The sequence below is a fragment of the Heteronotia binoei genome, chromosome 8 (assembly GCF_032191835.1).
Source record: "Heteronotia binoei isolate CCM8104 ecotype False Entrance Well chromosome 8, APGP_CSIRO_Hbin_v1, whole genome shotgun sequence".
Taxonomy (NCBI): domain Eukaryota; kingdom Metazoa; phylum Chordata; class Lepidosauria; order Squamata; family Gekkonidae; genus Heteronotia; species Heteronotia binoei.
The window spans coordinates 70,430,166-70,453,798 of NC_083230.1; the positions used below are offsets into that span (position 1 = coordinate 70,430,166).

General features: G+C 38.1%; 1 protein-coding gene across 3 annotated transcripts in view; it reads left to right on the forward strand.

Annotated features, from left to right (window-relative positions):
* Positions 1 to 23,633, forward strand: part of VEZT (vezatin, adherens junctions transmembrane protein) — a 42,452-nt gene that overhangs the window by 12,222 nt on the left and 6,597 nt on the right. For 2 of the 3 annotated variants that reach the window (XM_060245199.1, XM_060245201.1), the window contains exons 3-9: positions 6,789 to 6,878; positions 7,784 to 7,959; positions 9,529 to 9,804; positions 13,601 to 13,750; positions 16,597 to 16,744; positions 18,957 to 19,288; positions 21,335 to 21,528. In XM_060245199.1, coding sequence (XP_060101182.1) covers positions 6,789 to 6,878; positions 7,784 to 7,959; positions 9,529 to 9,804; positions 13,601 to 13,750; positions 16,597 to 16,744; positions 18,957 to 19,288; positions 21,335 to 21,528 — 1,366 coding nt within the window. The remainder of the gene's footprint in view (positions 1 to 6,788; positions 6,879 to 7,783; positions 7,960 to 9,528; positions 9,805 to 13,600; positions 13,751 to 16,596; positions 16,745 to 18,956; positions 19,289 to 21,334; positions 21,529 to 23,633) is intronic. The other variant, XM_060245200.1, reaches the window with a different exon arrangement.

Sequence of the window (23,633 nt, forward strand, 5' to 3'; positions counted from 1 at the left end):
TTAATAGTCAAATGGTAAGATCCAGAGTTTATGTCCCTATAGTAGTGAAACCAATATTTTTGGCCCCAGCCATTTTCATGTAATGTGGATAAACGTTTTGCTGCTGCCTAAAAAGAATCCTTCCAAATCCAGAATATGGGAAACATCATGTTGGTTTCTATTTCTTTCTGTTCTGGAAACAGCCAGCAATTGCTAAAGAGATAAATTTGTATGTACTTCCTATAACTTTCTAGTGTCTTCTGTGATTCATTGTAGAAGCCTAAATACAGTTGGTACTATGAATATCTTACATCTTTCAGACATGGTGAATCAGCATTATCATTGGGGGTTTAATATCCAATTATTTGCTACTTCAGGGTAGATGTGAAATATCTCAAATGAATTACAATATTTCCATGCTTTTAACATGAATTAATCTGCTAAATTCTGTGTAGTTGGTTCAAAATGATCTGTCTGCTGGCAAATATCCTTTATTTCCCAGGCATGAAAAATGTACTTGGTAAGATAACACAAGAATGGTATGTCCCAGTTCTTTTGCCAATGATAAATGTCTTCTATTGTATCATAAAGAGTATACGTATTTGATAGATACACACCTGCTTAAGGTATGCTAAAGCCTTTAATAATTTTCACTCACTTGTGAGCAGTCTAAAATAGATTCAGAGAATACCAATTTTAATACCCAAATGCCAGCGAATTGTTGAAAGATACAAGCTGATGGACTCCTTTAAGAGTTTTTCCTCATCATGAATATGCCTGCCACTCCAAACCAGCCTTTAAACCATCAGAGTTTAGTTTTGAATGTTTAAGGTTCAGAAGAATAAACACCTCAAAGTTAAAAACCAATTCAGAGGAACTGTCAAAGCTAGTAAATGCCAGTAATCAGTAGACCCTTGGACAAGAAACTTCATTTTTTAATATAAGGACTTCAAATGGAAGATTGTCTAAACTGCATTATTTCAGCAGAAGATGCATATTTTCCAAACATCAACTGGAGCCAAATTATTGGGCCTGTGTGTGTGTAGAAACTGTGTGTTAAGCCTGCCTATTGCAATTCATGCATATCCTGAGCTGAACTTGTACTGCATTCATCTGTGTGGCAGACTGGGACAAAAACAGCCAGCGTAGGCACCAACTCATTAAGTTGACATTATAGGGCAACTACAATATACAGATGACATAAATTGACTTCTTTCTAGAAGTTTATCCGCTTTATGATTTCCCCTTAGCAACTAGTTGGAGCATGTTCAGTGCAGTTATTTTCTGCCTACCGCTTTCTTCTCTACAGTGGAGAATTATTTTCAGTGGACATGCTCCTGCTATATGCTAAACCTGATCCTGGAGGAGAAGGAAGCTTTTGTGTAGACTTCCTTATCCATGACACTACAAGCTGAAGGCCTTTCCAATGCCTCAAAGGTAAGAAAATAAAAAACATTTTAACAAAACTTGATCTGCATATTAATATAGACCAGCAACATTTGCTAATGTAAAAGCAGTTAGAAAAATAGTAAGGAAAATCATAAAAACAGAAGGTTTTGTTAAAAATGTAAACATGGAGCAGCCTGACATGCATTGTCTTGTCAGAATTTTTATTAGGTGCCTGGTTCTTGCAGAGTGTTTACGGTTGAAAATGTTTATGTGAAGCACAAACACAGAGTCCTTGTTCCAGGAAAAACAGGTGGCTATGTTTCCATTTTGGTTATTGGTTTCCAGTTTGGGAATTAATTCGGCAGTGGTTCAGAATTACGATTTTAATTTGCTTGCTTAGTTATCCTATTATCTGTTGTTCAGATAAATTGCAGATTTCCCTAGTAAAGTTTTTTGGTATTAAAATGAATTGTTTCTAGCCCCTGCTTGGAAATTAGTTTGCAGCTACCTGGAGTTATCATGTTCTTTCTTTCTTTCTTTCTTTCTTTCTTTCTTTCTTTCTTTCTTTCTTTCTTTCTTTCTTTCTTTCTTTCTTTCTTTCTTTCTTTCTTTCTTTCTTTCTTTCTTTCTTTCTTTTTTTCTTTCTTTCTTTCTCTCTTTCTTTCTTTCTTTCTTTCTCTCTTTCTTTCTTTCTTTCTTTCTCTCTTTCTTTCTCTCTTTCTTTCTCTCTCTTTCTTTCTCTCTCTTTCTCTTTCTCTCTCTCTTTCTCTCTTTCTCTCTCTCTTTCTCTCTCTCTCTCTCTTTCTCTCTCTCTCTCTTTCTCTTTCTCTTTCTCTCTCTCTCTCTTTCTCTCTCTTTCTCTCTCTCTCTTTTTCTCTCTTTTTCTCTCTCTCTCTCTCTCTTTCTCTTTCTCTCCTTCCTTCCCTCCCAGAATTGTGTAATGGTTAAGAGTGGCAAACTCTAATCTGGAAAAACAGTTTGATTCTCTACTTCTTCACATGAAGCCTGCTGGGTGACCTTGGGTCAGTCACAATTCTCTTAGAACATCTCAGATCCACCTACCTCACGTTACCTGTTGTGGGAAGAGGAAGGAAAAGCAATTTGAGACTCCTTAGGGTAGAGAAAAACAGGCATATAAACCAGTTCTTTTCTTTAAAAAAAGTGTGTTACCTGTTGCTGTTCAGTAGAATTCAAGACTGAGTGTGTAAGGTTCCCATGATGTCTCCTTGTCTACCTGCTGATCAAGCTCAGTCAATTTTTTTGTATTTGTTGTATTGTGTGTGTGTGTGTGCGCGCGCACCTGGAAGTCATAGTAACCTCTGATGACTGACCTCTATTGGAGGCCTGGGGGGTGTTCAGAGAGGTAGCTTAATAAAGCCTGTCTCTGTCCTCCCAGCTGCTGGTATTTCAAGGAGGTCTCCCACATCCATGTACTTGCCAGAGTCAGCCCTGCTTAGCTTCTGAGATCTGACAAGATCGGGCTTGCCTGGGCTATCCAGGTCAGGACAAGCTCAGTCTTATTAAAATTTGCTAAAGTTACTATGTATGTCCCTTCAGACCATGCTGCCATATTGTTGCCTCAGTATTTAAATGGAATTTGTGTATTTTTTGCTCTTAAATAGCTTTATTGGAATAGCTGACTGATAGCTCACATTATAAAAATAATACCATTCAAGCATATACAGTTATGATTTATATAATGAGTTGGTACAGGAGGTGCCCAGTGATAGTATATGGGAATTATATTGTTATTGGAGGTAGGTTTATGAGCTCCAGGATGTGAAAAAAATGTTGGTACCTACCAGTCAAACAAAATGGCTGGTTTTAGTACTTGTGCTTCCGAGGTTGCACACACCTCCCCCCCCTCCCCAATACAGGACTAAAATTTCTCAAGGCCTATGAGTCCAAGACTTATTGTCATAGTACTAAGAATATAATTATACAGTCTGAGAAAACATGATGTTCCCAACTTCAGGTTTCCTTTGTCACACTGATGTGGGGCAAGGACCTAACTGCTGGACATTAAGGGCATGCTTCCCTACCTAATTCTCCTATGCCATTGCTGATAGGTATAGTTTTATTCTTTTCTACCAGCTGAACTCTAAAACTGGGAAAAGCCTGGGTGTTGGGAAAGGAAGGTGATGGTGGAGGAGTGGATATTAGCAAGGAAGAACTTGAAGGTGGAGAAAAAGTTATGTATCTATCCTCTTGCCATAATTTCCTGCACATTCTCCTCTCCAGTGTTTCCTCTAAGCTGAGTTAGCGTGAGCTAGCTCACAGATTTTTAGCCTCCAGCTCACACATTTTTTTCATAGCTCAGGAAGGATGACCCCAGAGCACAATAATTTATGCAGTAGCTTACAACTTTTAATACCTGTAGCTCACAAAGTAGAATTTTTGCTCACAAGACTCTGCAGCTTAGAGGGAACATTGCTCCTCTCTTCTCATGACTGCCTTTGTATTAATTGACAGTCATACATTTATGAAATGCATGTTTACACGTATAAAAGTCTTGCTCTAAGCAGGTTAACTGTGATAAGCCTTTTTTATAAGAATCTTAGGTTCCGCCCTAAATTTGAAAGTGATTGTCAAGCAAGGAATGTTACTGGGTTTTGGATTCACTTTCTGATAGAAGCTTTGCTGCAGTACTTGTTGAGGGTAATTGCAATTTTAGCTTCATTGTATGTTGTGGTATCCACCCTGACAAAGGCTTTGCAACTATTCACCATGCTTTTGCAGTTCTGCTTAGTACCCCATACTCGAGGTATGATAATGAATGTGGTAATGAATGCAAAGAAAAATATGTTTAGCATTCTTTCTGCAGTGAATTAAAGGGTGACAATACCAAAAATAGAACTGAAACATAGCTCCTGCATTTATAGGGGAACACAGCAGGCTAATTCCTTTTCATCCTGTAGTATTGGTGATTACAGTAAAAATATTCCTAGCCACTTATTTTCAAAGGATTTGTAATAAGATATAATTTCCCCTAAAGTTGCTGCGTTATATCCTTCTAAGACCATTGATTTCAAACTGAATTGGAAGAATATAATTCTGTTTACAATTGCACTGGCAGTTCAGTAATGAATATTTAGTATGACATGATGCCATTTCTGGGATAGCTAGAGATTCTTTACCCAGTCAGTATAAACAACATGTTTATATAGTACTAGACATTAAGGAAGAATAATACTTTATTCAAATTATGTCCAATTTGCACAATGAATGGTTTCCCAGAGCATATCAGAAAGGCCTTCAGACTTTGAACTTTCAGAAACAATGTAAGGCAGAATTATTTCATAGGATTTTCTAAACAGAGTACTAAATTTCACGATTGAGGGTTTGGCAATTTGATTTTTAATGGTGGTGTTTCCAGTTGTGGAATGTTTTTTTCATTAATTTGTAAGAGGGTTTTATTGTATCATTGTAAGCTATTTCCATCTGTGGAGAAACTTGGGTTAAAAAGCTGTTGTAAATAATGTTTAGTCTGAAAAATTCTCCATGAGGTCACAGTCCACTCATTTTTGGATGACAGAAACAGTATGCTAAAATATCTTTCAATATAAAATTGTCCAAAATGTGGTAGTGTACAGATGGTTCTGATGTTTGAATAACTTCTTCTGCCTCCTAGGGGCCAGTTTGCAAATGGTGGCATCCAGAGCTCTTTTTTTTGCAGAAAAAGCCCAGCAGGACTCATTTACAGTCCCTGATGTTTCACACTTCATTGCTTCACACAGGGCTTTTTTTATAGAAAAAGCCCAGCAGGAACTCACATGGATATTAGGCTACACCTCCTGACACTAAGCCAGCCAGAACTGTGTTCTTGTGCGTTCCTGCTTTTTTTTTTTAAAGAGCCCTGCTGGCATCACTCAATCATTTTGCGACTATGTAGAACCATGTCTGAATTCCCAAATGGGAAATATTCAGGGGAACATGGCCTGGTTTATGTGTACATGTGAGAAATAGATTTTTTTTTAGTTGCCAGTAACATTCCCAAAGGAAACAATGCCTGACAACATTCCAAGGCACACGAATAATATAATTGGTAGCTCAACACTACTGGTGTAGTTGATTGTCATATTCAGTATTTTTTAAACTATGCCCGTTTGGGTTTTCATTTACAACCCAAATGGAAGTTTATATAAACAGTTTGTTAAATGAATTTTATAACAGATTTGAAGGTACAGGGATAAGTGTGTAGATTAGACATATGCTTTAATAAGCCAAATTTCTGTTCCGTGGCTGTGATCCAGATAACTACTATTAAGCATGTATGCCCTATGGATTTTTAAAGCTAATCAGGTTCCCAATTCATGCCCCAACTCGCATCCATTTCGAAAGTGGATTTTCATGAAACATGTACGCTGAACTGGTTAAATGGTTCTTTGATCCAGGTTTATAATTCCAGTTCATCCAGAATGGAGCCATTTCATTTAATTTCTTGATTTGTCCTTCTGTCAGTGTCAGTTTAACTACTGAATCATTTTGGAAACTATCTTCATTTGAGTTGTCCATTCTAGTTCATTACTTATTTTAGCAGTTACTCCCAGAGTTCTCAGACTAAGAAAGTTTATATTACAATTTTCTGCAACAAGTCATGTCGTCATGATATTTGGTTATTCACTGAGAAGATGCACACTACAAACAACCCAGTTTTTCTTGTACACTTTAAATATATATCTAAGAATGCTCATTGCTGAAGTCACAGCTCATTGCTGAAGTCACACTACTAGGCTGGATGAAGCCTTTGTTTATTCCACTGTAACCCTTATATTCTTAAAATAGACTGCTGCTTGTCATTGCCCTTTGGAAACAATGCTATCTGCTTTGCATAAAACTGAATTAAAAGGGTAGCTGCAGAGGGTCATATTCTTCTGGCTAAGGCCATGTTTCTGTTCTTAATTAGAAATGCAGGTTTGAGTTAGTGCTATGCGACTTTTTAATATACTTTTCAATTGCAACCAACTTTTCTTAATCCTGCTAAGGATCAACTACTTTAGCATCGTGGCTTTGTTTTTGTTTGTTAAAAAGAATGGCCACATAATTTAATGCCAATAAAAGTCATTTTAGTAAAATGTAGAGATTTGTATCATCACTGCCTTCCAATTTATGCTTGTTAAAATTTCAGAGTTCGTTTAATACTTTCTCTTGGATTTCTGTGAGCCATTTAGCTATTTCTGTGGTAACAGACAATTTTGTGAAGAAGGTGGCACAAACTAACCGCTTTTGCAGATCCAAAATTAATCCATATGTGGAGAGAAAAAAAGTAATCTTGCATGAAAGGTTTTCTGAAGTAGCTTAGCAGGCATCATCTTTGCAGCTAGAGTACACTAGAGGGAACAAATAAAGCTTTTTCTAATATTTTAAAGATAATTGCTTTACTTATAAGCTACAAGCACTTGCTTTCTAATTCTTTATAGAAAGACATCCTGTCAAAATTAGCTGAGAGATTTAAAAGATGGCTTCCTTTTTTACCATATAAGAAAAAAGATGATATACTCTACCAAATGGTAAGCATACTTTATTTCATCCCTTCCTTCTCCTTAAACATCTCCCATTTCTCACCAATAGTCTTTATTACATTTCTTAATAAAACTCTTCCTTATTTTTTAAAAGCTAGGTCAGTGAGTTACTGCCTGTTCTTCAAAACGTATAGTGGACTAAATTGTGTATGTTTTCAACATAAATACTTTCTAAGTAGTTTACATAAAATGGTAAAGTACTTAAAATATCATAAACAGTAGCTCTGTTCAAGAAGCTAGGTCCAGGCAACATGGAGTGGTGTATACTTCCCAATGATTCTGTCAGTTGTGGTTGAATTGTGCCTTTTTTTGCTTAGTTTGACTTTGTAATGTCATCCACACAGTAGCAGTCCATGCCTGTACATCAGAATGTACAACAGTTTTGCCTTTCCTTATCTGCTCGTGCAGCAGTGCCAAATTGATGCTTAGGCACACAGCTACAGCAATTAAGTTTGAGTTGCGAAGAAGGGCTGGAGGTAGATGAGAGATGGAATACTGCTACCAAAAGCTGCTGACTAACAAAGTATCTTATGTTAAAATGTACCTAACAGAAGTTATACATGGAGGCATCATAGCTGAATACTAGAACACATGCTTTCTTGCATCATGTTCTGTGTTCAGTTCAGTTGTTTTCCCCCTGCTTCAAACCCCATCTGATTTCAAGGATTATTTAAGTGAGTGCTGTAGCAATTTATGGTGCTTTGTGTTTTACAGTTGATACAGGATGAGAGATAGTAGCTGCCTAGCTGCATTTGACAGTCCTCAAACCATAGCCAATACTTTAGATAGTACAGACAACTTTTAGATCATGATAGCAGTTTTCATTTGGAAAATGCTTATGTATGTTGAATGTGCTCAGCTAATACTGTTTCCCTCGTCTCTTTCATGTTAAGGATGCTGGTTTTCGATCGGAGGTTCTCTGCACGATCCTGCAACAGGAAGTTCTGCTGCAAGAGGATGTTGAACTGATTGAGCTACTTGACCCCAGTATTCTGTCTGCAGGACAGCCCAAGCAACGGGAACATGGACATCTTCCAACACTACACTCTCTAGCAACTCCTAATACTTGGTATTAACATGAGCCAAGTGCATTCTATGTGCTTTAGTTACATACAATGTTGGACAAAGTATCAGGGTCTTTTCATATGTGGTCTCTCAAACCATGCAGATGTTCTCTTTCTGTCTTATTATTATTTTGAATGTTCTCCCTGCCCTTTCCAGTGGATTCAAAGCTGTGATATTGGATTTCCTTGTATGCATTCCTTGCTAGCTTCCCAGCTCAGTGTTAATTAATTTGCACAGTATGCTGCAGGACTACATTTTCCTCCTGGGCTTTCTGGAAGACTGCTATGAGAAATGGGAGAGGGTTACGCATGAGCACATGAATCCATTTTAGCATAATTAATACTGGGCCTTCTGAGGGGGTCAGTACATAATTAAAGCAGTGGTTTTCAAAGAATGAGGCAGGGTCACAATGAACTTCATGTTGTCCTTTTTCAATGTGTCTGTGTTGATTTAGATAGGAAAATATATTGACACAACCTCTCTGATTTGGAGTAATGCCGTTTCCTGAGGATATATGTGGACCCATATGGTAGAGTGCACATTCCAAAATGTAAACAAAGGTTTTGGTCCCTTGTCTTATCTTGATCATTGGTGATATGAGATAATCAAACCACCCTGAATTTTTTCTTATAGGAATCTTTTTTTCAGGAAATGTGTTCTGGAACCACATGGACATGCCCACTGCACCATCTTTTTCTTTGATCTGCCCATTTTGGAGGCTAAGAAAATTATGAGCAGTGCTGTACAAAAACCTGGCAAAACCAGTTTGGTCTTGCCTTAGGAATGGATCACTACACAAATTTGAGGTGTTTGTGGAAGACTATTTAATACTTCATTCTTTGTCTCTCTTTTTTGGTGATTCTGTCCTTCCTTTTTTGTTATTGGGATCAGATGAAACATTATTGTAAAGACCAATTTTTTTTAGATGCAGCCTTTAAAAAATATCTTCATAGTGTTCAGGTTAAATGAGTCAAGACTCTGGAAAAACAAAGCTATCATTATGGTAGGGTTTGGTTATACTAAAAAAAGCACCCTTTTTTGCTGTCCCTTGATCTTGGAAAAATATTGTTCCCACACTTTTTTGCTGAACAATCACTCTTCAGGTTATATAAATGAAGCAGTAGCCTCTTCAAACTGACACATTTTCAGTCCATTAGTACAAAATCCAAGCAAACTGACACTTCATAGCTCTAACAGCCATTTGATTAACAATGTTAATGCTTGTTAATATGGCTATAAGCTACTGTTAATTAAAAAAACTTTAACTGATTGTAGGAGGGACAATTTGAATTGGCATGACTGCCAATTAAAATAATATGCTAATTTGCTTAGATATAATTAATTAGTTAATGAAGAGTTCACTAATCAGTTAAACATTATTTAATGTTTATTTAATGTCGATTATATTTCTAATCTTAACATGTGAAATCACTTCTTTTAATATTAACTATGTATACTCACACTTCTTGGAATATCAACTGTATTATAACTATTTTTTAATCTTTAGCTATAAAAATATGTAGCTACAAAACTACAAATATATGTATTTCATGTTGGTCTGTTTGCCTTTCAGGGACATCTCACTATTGCTTGCCTTCATCAGCACACTGATTATGCTTCCTTCTTGGTGCAATGGATCCCTGGGACTGATGTGGGGAATAGGCATGTTTGTTTACATATTTGTGCGAATTTTGGACACTTTGAGGACAGCCAAGCTGCAAATGTCTCTGAGAAAATGCCAACTTCAGCTAGAAGATATAGTGCTTAATTGCCGAGCTTTCACTAATCTTGTGAGGAAAGCTTTACGACTCATCCAAGAAACTGAAGTCATTTCCCGAGGATTCACTCTGTGAGTCTAAATTTTAGGTTATTTTATGGATTGATTTAGACACACCTATGGGATATTAGTTCAATATACAGTCAAGAAATCTTAGTTTTAAATGTTCAGAAATTATACAATATATGTTTATCATGACAGTTGAATATTTGGTACCGAAATAGACCAGATTTGTAGAGGACATTGCACATAACAAGGGCATGAACAGGGTTTAGGTGTTTTATTGACACATTCTTCCAAGGATATCTGTGAAACAGACAGCAGACTAGTAGATTGTCACTAATATTGAAGGAAGAAGGAAGAGTTTAATAAGCCTGTTTAGCAAGTAACCCTTCAAGCTAATTCTCACATTTTTCTGTGCTTGGGTTTCTTAACCGTGAAGGTTGGACTACTGTCCCCCCCCCCCCCCCCCCTGAATATTCATTTGCACTATTTAGAAGAACTATATTTTTGGCCTGTTTATTTGAGACTATATACAGTAATTTTCTATAAAATTACATCTTGAGATTTTTTTACTACGGTGTTTAGGATATGTAGTTTGTGGAAAATCTTGCAATATATTTTACATAGTTAATGGAATGGAAAAGGCAAAGAACCATTAAAATTATCTGCATTTGAGTTCTTTAAACATTTCCTTATACGCAGAACACTTTTATCTCTATTTGCAGAGCATATGCTTTAGTATAAAGTTACTGAGAAGCTTGCAAGTGCAAGCTGTAACATGAAAAACTAAAAGTCTATCCATCTTACAAAAAGCAAGTTTCCTAACAATGAATGATGAAAAGTCTGAGTTAAGCTTTTTTGGCAAAATCTCTTCGTCTCTTTAAGAGTGTTTAGGCATGTTGGAAGGCTGTCCAAGTCTATTCTTGAAAAGATAGCATACAATTAAAAATACTTAATTTTATAGTTAAAGCTGTTTTTGAAAAAGAGCTTAGTGTTAGTTGCAGGCTGGGTGAAACTGAAAGTAAATTCTTGTTGTGAACAGAAGTGTCTTAACTCTAAGTATGAAAATAAATTAGTAGATTTTAAATTCACTACTTCTGTAATCCCTTTTAAAACAATTTCATTATGGTTAAAATGTCTTTGCTGGTACAATAATATTACTGTGGTGATTAACCTTGCGCTTTGATACTAATTTCTAGAATTCTTCAGTGTCTTGAAAGAAATATGCTTGAAATACTATTTTATTTTCAGTGGTAGCTTGGCTTCCTGCTAATGAACTTCAGGCTAGAAATCTATTTAAAACATAGCCTTTTATTAACACAGTAAAATGTCTCTAATGCTTACGTGAGGACCTTTCAAACTTCATATATTCCAAACCACTGCTGTTTGGGGGGTCACATTGAGCAGGCAATAATAGTAAAGGTCTGTTTTCAGCATTCTGTTTTGTTTTATCTCTTGATTCCTGCCAACAGCTGTATTTTCAGGTGATGATCCACAGTGAAGTTAAGGTAGTTTTTGCACTTGTGCATCTTAGGTGAATGGAGGTGGCATAGAAAGTTATGGTCTCGGCAAGATTTTGTGCTAGTGTTGCATTCTGTCTATGATGTAATGTCTCCTTTATAACTATCCTTAATCTTCTGAACACCCTAGACAAAAGGTGGGTCCAGAAGCAGCAATGTTTACCACTTCAAAAATAATGAAATACTTTCCCTGTCTTGAGGGTCCCTCCCACTCTTAACCTCCCTAGCTCCGCCTGAAGTTCTGAGTGCCTATCATTGGTGGAATTATTTCGCAGACGGCATATTATAGGTTGAATTGTGACATTCCAAAATGTGTGCATACTCAGAAGTGTATCTGCTTCTGCCGTGGGAAAAACTAACATTGATTTCACTTTACCCTTAGTTTAAAGGCCACAGGCCAAAAACTGCTATAATGGCAATGTCAGTAGTGCATTGATAGTGTGTTTATTTAAAACATCTTTATGCCACCTTCCCACCCAATAGGGTCCCCAAAGTAGTGAACATTAAAACAGCATTTAAATTAATGTATAAAATAATTCAATAAAACATAAACACACCACACCAAAACCAGGGAGGAGCGCCAATAACAGCTGTCAGGAGTATGCCAAACAAATTAAAAAGGTCTTCATCCACTGGTGGAAGACAATGATAGAGGAGACAGAATAATCTCCCTGGGGAAGGAGTTCCAAAGCTTGGAGCTGTGACTGAAAAGGCCACAGGCATCTAGCCTCAGATGGTAAGGAGGGCACACAAAGCAGGGCTTCCAAAGATGACCAGAGTAGATGGGCGGCTTCATATTGGAGAAGGTTTAATGTATGCTGGTCCTAAGCCACATAGAGCTTTAAAAATCAATACCAGGACCTTGAATTGAGCTTGGCAGATGGAACAAGAATGGAGTGATATGGTTAGGGTTGCCAAGTTCAATTCAAGAAATATCTGGGGACTTTGGGGGTGGAACCAGGAGCCAAGGTTGTTGTGACAAGCATGATTGAACTCCAAAGGGAGTTCTGGCCATCATATTTAAAGAGACCACACACCTTTTAAATGCCTTCGCTCCATTGGAAATAATGAAGGATAGGGGCACCTTTTGGGGGGCTCATAAAATTGGACCCCCAGATCCAATCCTTTTGAAACCTGGAGAGTGTTTTGTGGAGAGGCACTGGATGCTATGACGAAAATATGGTTCCTCTACCTCAAAACACAGGCCCCCCGGAGCCCCAGATACCCATGGATCAATTTTCCATTATACCCTATGGGAATCAGTCTCCATAGGGAATAATGGAGTGCCCAGCAGACATTTCCCCCCCTCCCGCGCTGTCTGATGACTCTAAAACAGGGGAGGGCCTCCAACCTGGGAGATCTCCTGCTCCCACTTGGGGGTTGGCAACCCTAGATATGGTCCATATAACTCACTCCAGTCAATACTCTGGCCACAGCACTCTGTACCAGTTGTGGCTTCCAGACAGTCTTCAAAAGTCAGCTCAACATAGAGCACGTAGTGGCAATATAATCTGTGTTTATAATGTTGGTAGTGTAACATTAACATTGTGCCAGTAGCTGGTAGATCAGGTAGAGACTGATGGAGTTGCCTAATAAACTTGGAAACTGCAGGGCATGTTATTTGAATATATTCGTCTCTGTGCTCATTCTGACACTCTACTTTGAAACCCATGTCTCCCCCTGCCCCTTCCCCGGTCAGATCCAAATTGGTACGCCTCCTAAGGAACTATGTATCCCATTTTGTTATTTTTGAGCCACAGGCCAGCAGTTTTTTCTTCTGTACTACCAAGTTCAGCAATTATCCCTGCACTCTTGACCATGATCCATGGAAATCTCTTGTTAAGTATATAGAAGATAACCATAATTTAATGCTTACCTCTCTTACCACTCTTGCTTTTTCTACCTTCAAACTGGAAGCCATTTCTGTTCAGGACTATGAAATTGGGATTGATGTTTTTATAGGATTATGGAGAAGTGTATTCCTGCAATGAAGTAGAAAGCAGGTTGTAAATTATATATTAAAATTACAAGCAGTCCAAAGAAGTATCTTTTTATGTTTTTTAAAAAAAATATTTATAGTGGGCTTCTTATTAAAATTACACATTGGATTTTTTTTCCTTTAGCACTAATTTACTACTGCTTATTGCTCTGTAGGGAGTAGGACCTTCCCTACTAAATTATTAATATTAATGGAGTATATTGTTTACGTCTATATGATAAGGGCTTGCTTGTATTTTATTCAGTTTGCACAAAGATGTATTTTATGAAGAAATAAATTAAGCTTATTGTAATTTTGATAATTCTGTAGGACATCTGTACAGTTGTATCACATTTTACTTTTCAAGTTTGCTTGACAGGGTCAGTGCTGCTTGCCCATTTAATAAAGCTGGACAGCATCCTTGTCAGCATCTTATTGGTCTTCGGAAAGCTGTGTACCGATCAGTAAGAGCCAATTTCAGAGCTTCAAGACTAGCTACCTTGTACATGCTGAAACAATATCCTTTCTCAAATAGGTTAGAAAGAAAAAGAGATTGCTGAATTGGTTCTTAATTCATTTTGTTTGTAACTCATGGAAACTTACAAGCCTTTGGGAGTTCACTGTATCCTATGTCTTTAGAGACTTGGTTCTGTTAATTTCATTATATTTTTCCTTGACTGTCTCTGAGGAGCCTAGTATGGCACATGTGGTTTTTTCCTGACACATTACTTTCAGTAATTCCTGTGAGATAAGCTAGGCTGATAGATGACCACTGGTCTGTGGTTACCCAATGAGTGCATAGCTAAGTGGGTGTTTAAACTGAGTCTTCCAAATCCAGCACTCTGACAACTACACCATGCAGGTATATCACATGAGGTGTCTCCTTGGACTAGAAGAATTCGCTGAAGAATTTTCTTGTGAACCCAGCCCACGAGCATTTTTTAACACCATGCCTTGTCCCACTCTTTTTGTCAACCTACACCCTTCTCTATTTTCAAGTCATAATTTCCTTTTTTATATCTGTGTATAACCAAATGCTAGATATGTTTGGTCAGATCTGCTTACAGCCAATCCTATGCATGCATAATCAGAAGTAATGGAGCTTGCTTCCTATTCAATGTGTACAGGACTGAATGCAGCCTTACAGTACAACTAAAGTTCAGCACACTCTGTGGGCTTAGAACAGGAGTGGGGAACCTTTTTTCTGCCAAGGGCCATATGGACATTTATAACATCATTTGCGGGCCATAAAAAATTATCAACTTAAAAAACAGTGTTCCGCTGAGGACTAATGATTCAGCTCAGCAAAATTAATGCAAATTGTTTTTTCTATTTGAAGTCATGTGGGAAGAGCTTAATCTAGGACACACACACCCGGCCCGCCGCCCTAGGCAAATGCATAGATCCAGGGCTTTTTTGTACAAAAAGCCCAGCTGGAATTCAGTAGCAGATTAGACCACATCCCCTAATATTAGCATATTATGTCACACCATTTGGGATAATCAAGTGCAAACTGAACCGTGACAGTAACTTTTCCAGGCCCTGCAGCAATTCTGACTGGCCAGCCAGGCCCCAGGGATGCTGCCGCACAGTACATCTGGGCCCTGTGATCCCTGCCTGGCCCTGGGGAGGCTGCTGCACAGCACGGCTGGGCCCCACTATCCTCGCTTGCCAGGCAGGTCCCAGGGAGGCTGCTACATGGCTTGGTTCGGTCCAGCAATTCCCAAGGGCCACATCAAGTGATCTCGAGGGCCGTATACAGCCCTCAGGACAGAGGTTCCCCACCCCTGGCTTAGAAGGAAGTAACTTTGCTTACAGTTGTGCTATTAGTCACTTAAATTCTGTTTGTGTCCTTGTCCTAGTTCTTCCTTCCCCCACCCCCACACACAATCATCCATTCTTCCTGTCTCTGTAGCTGTTCCCAGGTAGTCTGTATTTTTCTTCCTGTGGTCATAAGGCATCAAGCTTAAATACAGCTTATGCTTAACTGAGTTTGAGGAAAATTACCCAAAGGCAGATCTCTGCTGTGTTAACATGCAAAAAGGGTGAAAGCATACTTTGGAAGATGGTATTTGACCTGGTTAATAGCACAGAAAGAGTTGAATGTCTGTGATTCAATACAAAAGATGTTCTTCCTTTTCTGTATGTGACTGGAGTTTCTTCTGTCTCCTCTTCCTTAGAAATAACAGTGTTTAACAGGGCAGTAATCCCTTTGAACCAACTTGACTGTTGCCTATTTTAGATGTCTAGCTATATAATGGTATGAAGTCTTTTTGCCTCTTTGCTCCTTCAAATGGCCCTGCATTTTTTATCTACCACAGAAACGTTCTTTTAAAAGTTTTTCTGTTCAGCTGATGAAATGTTTAATGGAAAAGATGGCATTTAATTTTATGACGATGCAAACTGATTGACTGTGATAGTTGTGTTGCAGTATTTTAGCTAGCTAGAAACAGAAACACAGGGTCCTTAAATTGACTTTATATGAAAACCCAGGCATGGACATTGGAAAAGGAAAGACACTTTATTTTTCAGGTTTTTATTCCACCCTCCCCAAACGGGCTCAGTGCGGATTCCAACAAGCAGAGTCAAGGACATTACAATAAATTACAACAGATTAAAATAGTAAAATTCAAGGTAGTAGCAATTAAGAAAAGAGACCTATTAAGGCCACATAAGTGGAGTCAGTGATACTTCATTAAATTGGGAGTTGGAGCAGGGAGGCCAATCTAAGATATCATTTAAAGAACTCCCTTGATACTTGGTAGAAATTTCTTTTGGGAGTCTAAAGAGCAAAATTTGTATTGCACAAAATTGTTGTGATCTAGATATATAATTAACAGATAACCAAGGCATTGAAGAATACAAACAAAATTGAAAGGCATACTTCAGCATTCAGAATTCCATTTGCAGAAGAAGCTTGCTTATCAGGACTTCATATTAATTTGAAAGAGTAAATTCTAACTTTGCTAAAATCATACAAGCTGAGCAAGTTACCCCATAGATTGTCCACTTGATTTAATATTTATAGTTAGTATGAAGTCTAATTTGTTTTTTATTGTGCTGTTTATGTACTTTTTGTCGCTTTGTAATCATTTATAATTTATTGATTGTGCCCTTTTAAATATGGGAATAAAAATGGCTACTGCTTATTCACAAATGCCAACAGCTTCAATTTTTTTTTAATATTAGTTTATGACTGTTGGTGAACACAGCAAGCAGCTGCTGATAGACTGGCCTATTTTTGTGAACTTTCTGTGCTGTGATTTTTTTTTTACAAAGGTAGCCTGTTGTTTTTCCCTTGTGTGTCTCCATGTTCTGCATGATACAAATGCTTTATTGTTGATGCCTTAACCTCAGCTAAACCTACCCACTGAATTCTGAGAGTGACAATGTGACAAACTACATCTGTGTGGTACCTTTTAAGGAACTTGGCCTGGGGCTGAGTGAAGAGCAAGTATCTGAAGAAGCAGCACACAATTTCACAGATGGCTTCAGCCTGCCTGCACTGAAGGTAACCTTCGATTTTAGTCTTGACAGATGCCTATTTTTCTTGCTTTTGGTGATCTTTAGAATAATTAAATAGAAGTGAGCCTCAATAACAAATAAAAAAACAGTCCTGGAACATTTTAACTAATTGTAGGAAGGAAGCTTAACTCTGGGAGTTTATCACCCACCAGATCAAAGGTAGAAGATGACTGAAAAACAGCAAAAGAATTAAAAGAAACAGCTAAATGAAACAACTGTGTCATAATTGGTAATTTTAACTACTCACACATTGATTGGGTTAATATGTTCAAGTAAGGAGAAAGAGATTGGGTTTCTAGATACTCCCAGTGACTGTGCTATGGAGCAGATGGTCACAGAACCTATCAGGGGAGACGATCCTGGACTTGGTCCTAAATAATACTCGAGACCTGGGGAGAGATGTAAATATGATAGCACTAGTTGGGAACAGTGACCATAATGCTATTAATTTTAGCATTTATTTAAATAGGGAGTTGCCAAAAAAGACCAACACAACCACATTTAACTTTTAGAAGAGATAGAACAGATTTGGAACGCAGTGGCACCTTTAAGACTAACAAAAGTTTATTCAAGGTAATTCAAGATGTATCTTGTATCACTAATTTTTTAGACTTCTTTGAGGGGGCAAACAACATGTGGACAAGGGTGATCCTAGATGTTTATCTTAACTTCCAAAAAGCTTTTGATAAAGTTCCTCATCAAAGTCTACTAAGTAAACTCAGCAATCACAGGATAAGAGAACAGGTCCTCTTGTGTATTAAAAACTGGTTAATTAACAGGAAACAAATTAGCAGTTTTCACCATACAAAAATTTGTGGGCATTCAATGAAATTAATGAGCAATAGGCTTAGAACACATAAAAGGAAATCCTTCTTCACTCAAAGAGTAATTAACACATGGAATTCACTGCCCCAGGAAGTGTTGGCAGCTAGAAGTATAGGCAGCTTCAAGAGGGCATTGGATAAACATATGGAGTAGAGGTCCATCAGTGACTATTAGCCATAAGGTATAAATGGAACACTGTGTCTGAGGCAGGGATTGTCAGAACTGGAACGAACTTCAGACGATTCCAATACTTGTTACAAAGTAAAGATCTTTATTGAAGAACTACAGTGCTAGAGCTACGAGATAACAGTAATGCCGAGTCCTGGCAGTTGGTTACATTTTATGCCATCAGCAAAGTACAATAAAGCTATCATTCACACGGGTTACAGACAAGTGTCTCCTTTCCCAGGCTTCGTTATCAGAAGGGAGGATGCTTCCCTGTGGTGAAGGCCAAACGGCCTGTCTTCAAAAGGGCACCTGTGGATGTTGAGCAGAGACTATCTGTCGCCCCTAAATACTTGGAATAGCTATGAGGCACAGGGTTAATTGTTCAGGCTATGGATTCTGGGTTAGTGTTAGGTTACAGCATGGAGTCAGTTTGGTCAAAGCAGACAGAGAGCGTTACAAGTTCTGACAGGAATGCTCTGTATTCTTTGTGCTTAGGGGGCAACAGTGAGAGGACTTCTGGCCCTGCTGGTGGACTTTCTGATGGCACTAGGGTCTTGGCCACTCTGTATGACAAAGTATTGAACTGGATGGTTCATTGACCTGATCCAACATGACTTTTCTTATGTTTGTAGTAATCTTTATCCAAGACCAAAGCTTTCATTTTTAGACTAATTTTTATTTTTGTAAACTCCAGAGCTTTTTTGTTGAAAAAGCCCAGCAGAAACTCATTTGCCTATTAGGCCACACCCCCTGACAACCCCATTGTTTCGCACGGCTTTTTTGTTTTAAAAAAGCCTGGTAGGGACTAATTTGCATATTAAGCCACACCCCTGACGCCAAGCCAGCTGGAACTGCATTCCTGTGCGTTCCTGCTCAAAAAAAGCCCTTTATCCAAAAGGGTTAGGAAGTATTACATCAAGCATATACTGATCAGATGAAATTCTTTCCCCAAAAGGTCAGCTTTGGAACCAACTCTGAAACATGCATTTAGATAAGGGCATTAAATAGTTCTTATGGGAAAAGTCATTCTAATCTCTACCAAGCTTGACCCAGCATTATTTTTGTTTATTTAGAAAAAGAAATTGTTTTCCCCATAATTTAGACTTTTTTTCTGCCAATGAGAAAGCATATTGTGTGACAAAGTAGGAAAATGAAAAAAAAATCGTTATCACATAGATAATATTGACTTGTTTCTGTGGTTTTAGGTTTTGTTTCAGCTTTGGGTAGGTCAAAGTTCTGAATTCTTCAGGCGACTGATTCTTCTGATGTCTCCTTCCAATGCTTCCCCTAAGAATCTGATTATTCCGGAACGTTTGCCTCTTTCTGTATTTTCTGATGTGACTCAAGGTCTGCCTCATGCTCATGCTGCCTGCTTAGAAGAACTTAAACGAAGCTATGAGTTTTATCGCTATTTTGAAACCCATCATCAATCTGGTTCTGATCGTTTAATCAAAACCATCCAGAAGTCAAGAGAGCTAAACCATCTTCATACCGCAGTGCGTAGCTTGCAGCTCCATCTAAAGGCCTTACTGAATGAGTAAGTTGATCTCTGAGAGAACATCTTGCTAGTAATTTAATTCTAGTTGTGCTTGTTAAAAATCTGCATTGTTTTCTTTTAAATAAGTTTTGTGCTGATTTCTAATGGCCATTATTGCTGTTACTTCCCCCAATATCTACTTAACCAAAAAAAAAAATATGTTCAGAAAAGTGAAAATAGTTACAAATTAGAATTTGCTTTACCTGTATAGGACTTGAGCATAAAATAGCACATTGTGTTCTTTAAAAATGTGTGTGACAGTCAGTATTTGGGATTGATCCCAGAATTGTAAAGAGGTCTGATACACTGCAGTCTTATGCAGTTACTCCAATGTAATACAGTTGGAGTCAATGATACTTTTAAGGATACTTCTTGTTACTGATTTCTATCCAGCATTAGTATGTCTAGCTCTTCTTTGCTACTTATGTGGAACTAGTCTAGAATTTCACAAAAGAGTGCTTTTCTCTGCCACTTCAGAGGCTTGAATTATGTAACCAACAATACAATCTTGATCAGCGTTATACCATTCAAAGTCAGTTTGCTTTAATGGAATTAGTATGGTATATGTTTACGATTGCACTGTAAATTATATTTCACCTTTTAGACTCCTCCCAGTATCTTCTGGTATGTTGACATTACACATACCCCCCCCAAAAGCTAGACACATTGATACAATGTGTCCTCTGAACAACAAAAGAAGTCAGTCCGTCAAAAATTTATTGTATATAGCCATTGGCTGTTACAAAACAAAGCAAAACCTGAACAACAAAGTTTCAAATTAACATCTTAAAAGTTCCCCAGAAAGGCCAACGTCAAGAAGTTACAGCATTTGAAATTACTCTTGCTCGTATCTTCTTAGCTGCAAGGGCAACCAAAGAGACTCTATAGGATGCATGAGCATCATTGTCAGATAACAGAAATATAATCTTTTCAGTTTCTGAACGTGCTTTTAAGGAAGTTAGTACTCCAGACATAAATTTAATTGTGGGGGCATTGTAGAGTACCTATGTCATTTTATGTGGCGATTTTAATGCAAGAACAGGACCATGTCATTTAGAGGCAGGGGGTGGTATAAACAAGCAGATAGCATCACATGCTCACCTCCTGAATCGTTCTTCAAAGGACCTAACTATAAATAAGTTTGGTCTGAAATTGTTGGAACTTCTCTCGTTGACCAACCTGCATATTTTGCATGGCACCACATTTGATTTAACTGGTGGTACCTTTACCTATGTGGCAATTTGTATGTCTAGCACTGCAATTATATTGCAGTATCTCCAGCTCTAATGAATTCTGTGACTAGGTTTGAGGTCTTAGATCTTGCCCTGACCACTGTCCTCTTTACATTTGCTTCTGATTACTAGTGATAATGTATTATCAAAACCAGCCCAAGACTTTGCAGAGGATGTCATACTTGGTTGTAGGAGACTTAAGTGGTCAGAGAAGATACATAACACACTATCTCATACCTTGGCAAGTCCAGATATGAACAAAAGGAGTCAGTGATATCCAGATTACCCATCCCTGTAGATTAAATAGTATATGGAGTTATTAGGTACAGCTGGAAGATGTTTACTAACCTGTTAGCTGGTCTTCCAGCAGTGGCTTCAGAACTAAGGGTTGAGGGTGTCTCTTCTTTCTCATTCATGTCTCTGATGCAGCCTGTTGGGAACAGCTAGAAATTTCTCATTGACCTTCATCTTACCTCCTTTTGAGGGTACCACAGAAAGTTGTTCAAACCTCCATGTCATTTCTGGCTTTTCAAAGGGGAAGAAGTTCTTGTGAGAGATTGGGAGCCATTTTGGCTGTTCTCTCAATTCTCTCCCTCAGTCTACCTCCCAAGCTTCTCTGCCAGTCAGTTGAGGAGGTAGTGGTATATGTATTCTAAAATACATCAGGAAATGAAATGATTATACCTCTTGCATGAACAAGACAAAGAATAGGACAAATTGTCAAATTGTAAACTTCTATCTGAAATAAATTATCAAGGAGATACACAGAAAGTTTAAGATGGTAATAAGGTGTTAACTTTTCTCTTTCATCAAGAATAATAATTCTGGAAGATGAACTTGAAAAATTTGTTAGTGCCAAGGAAAGCCAAGAACACTCTTTAGAGGCTTACCAAGTTGTAGAACAAAAACTAAAGCTGATTCAGCCTCACATGCAAGCTAGCAACAGTTGTTGGGAAGAAGCCATTTCTCAGGTGGAAAAAATGGTTCGAAGAAAACTTGATAAAAAAGGTATGTTTTTACAACATGATTAACTAGCAGTTGAAAAATCCCTTTTTAAAAATAGGGAGATCTACAAGTTGACCCCATCTATGCAGCCAAATTCCTACAGGGCTGGAGGCAAGGGGCATTTACTCTGCCTTTTCTATTAGGTGGCACCAAGATTCAACAAAAAAGGTAGGCTTCCTGTTAAATATGTTCTTGGAATTTTCACATGATCAGACATTGTTGAAAAATAGACAGGTGCCTGATGATAGACTCAGTGGCCATATTTTTATTTACCTCTAACTCATTAAACATTGTGGGGAAGTTTGCATATATTGTAATCAGTTCAGTTTGGGCTGTCATGTGCCACAACCTGGCTGCTGTAGATACTATATTTCACATACTCATTTTAGTATTATAGTAATCATCCTGTTTTGTACAATATAATTATATAGTCCATTAATCAAGATGATTTGAATCATATATAAGAGACTATAAAGTAGTATTTCTGTCATAAGAATGTAAGAGCCCTGCTGAATCAGACCAATAGTCCATCTGGTCCAACAACTAGTTCCCCTAGAAGCTGAGGCCTTCCCTGATGCTACCTCCTGGCTCTGGGATTCAGAGACTTGGTGCTTCTGAATGTGGAGGTTCCTCTCACTCACCATGGCTAGTAGCCATTGATAGACCTCCATGATCTATGTAAGCCCCTTTTAAAGCTGTTTATTCCTGTGGCCATCACTACATCCACTGGCAGCGAATTCCACATTTTAATAACTGTTTAATACCAAAGCAGATTTTCCTTTTGTTCCTCCTGAACCTACTACCCATCAACTTCATTGAATGCCCTCAAGTTTCAGTATTTTGGGAGAAGGAGAAAACTTTATCTCCCCACTCCATGTATAATTTTAGAAACCTCTATCATGTTCCCTCCTGTCTCTTTTCTAAACTGAAAAGTCCCAGACTCTTCAGCCTTTCCTCATAAGGAAGGTTCTTCAACCTCTGAATTACCTTGGTTGCCCTCCTCTGCACTTTTTCCTGCTCTGTAATGTCCTTTTTGACCAGAACTATACACAGTATTCCAAGTGAGGCCATACCATAGACCTATACAGGGACATTACAGTATCAGCTGTTTTATTCTCAGTCCCTTTCCTAATAATCCCTAACATAGTTTGCCTTTTTTCACTGCTACAGCACACTGGTTGACACTTTCACAATGACTCCCAGACCTTTCTCCCTTTCAGTCTCAGCAAGTTCAGACCCCATTAGCCTATACCCGCTTGGGACTTTTTTTGTCCCAGTGTGCATCACCTTTTGAACATTGAACTTCATCTGCCACATTGTTTGCCACTCACCCAGTTTGTAGGGGTCTTCTTGGAGCAGTTAGCCTTGGTTTTTCCACCATGAACAATTCTGCAAACTTGGCCACTATGCTACTCATCCCTAGTTCCAGATCACTTCTGAATAAATTAAATAGTACTGGACCCAATACTGATCTTTGTGGGACCTCACTGCTTACTTCATTGTGAGAACTGTCCATTGATTAGGAATCTTTGCTTTCTGTCATTTAAGCCATTTTAAATCCATAAGAGAACCCGTCCTCTTATCCTATGACTGCTAAGTTTACTCAGGAGTCTTTGGTGAGGTATCTTGTCAAAAGCCTTCTGACGTCCAAGTGTATATTGTCTGTGTCACCATTTTCTACATGCTTGTTCACTTTCTCAACTCCAAAAAGTTGGTGAGGCAAGACTTCCCTTTGCAGAAGCCATGCTCATTTTCTTTCAGCAGGCTTTTCCCTCTATGTACCTAACAATTCTGTCTTTGATTATAGTTTCTACTAATTTGCCTGAGACAGATGTTAGGCTGACTGGCCTTTAATTTTGTGGATCCCTTCTGAATCCCCTTTTAAAAATTGGTGTTACATTTGCTACTGTCCAGTCTTCTGGCACAGCTACTGAATTTAGTGATAATTTACACATCTGGGTTAGTAGATCAATTGTCTCACCTCTGAGTTCCTTAAGAATTCTCGGATGTATGCCATAAGAACCTGGAGACTTTGTTTTTTGTTTTTCCCAGTAGGTCTAGAACTTCATCTCTGGTCACTTCATGTTGACTCAGTTCTTCAGACTCCC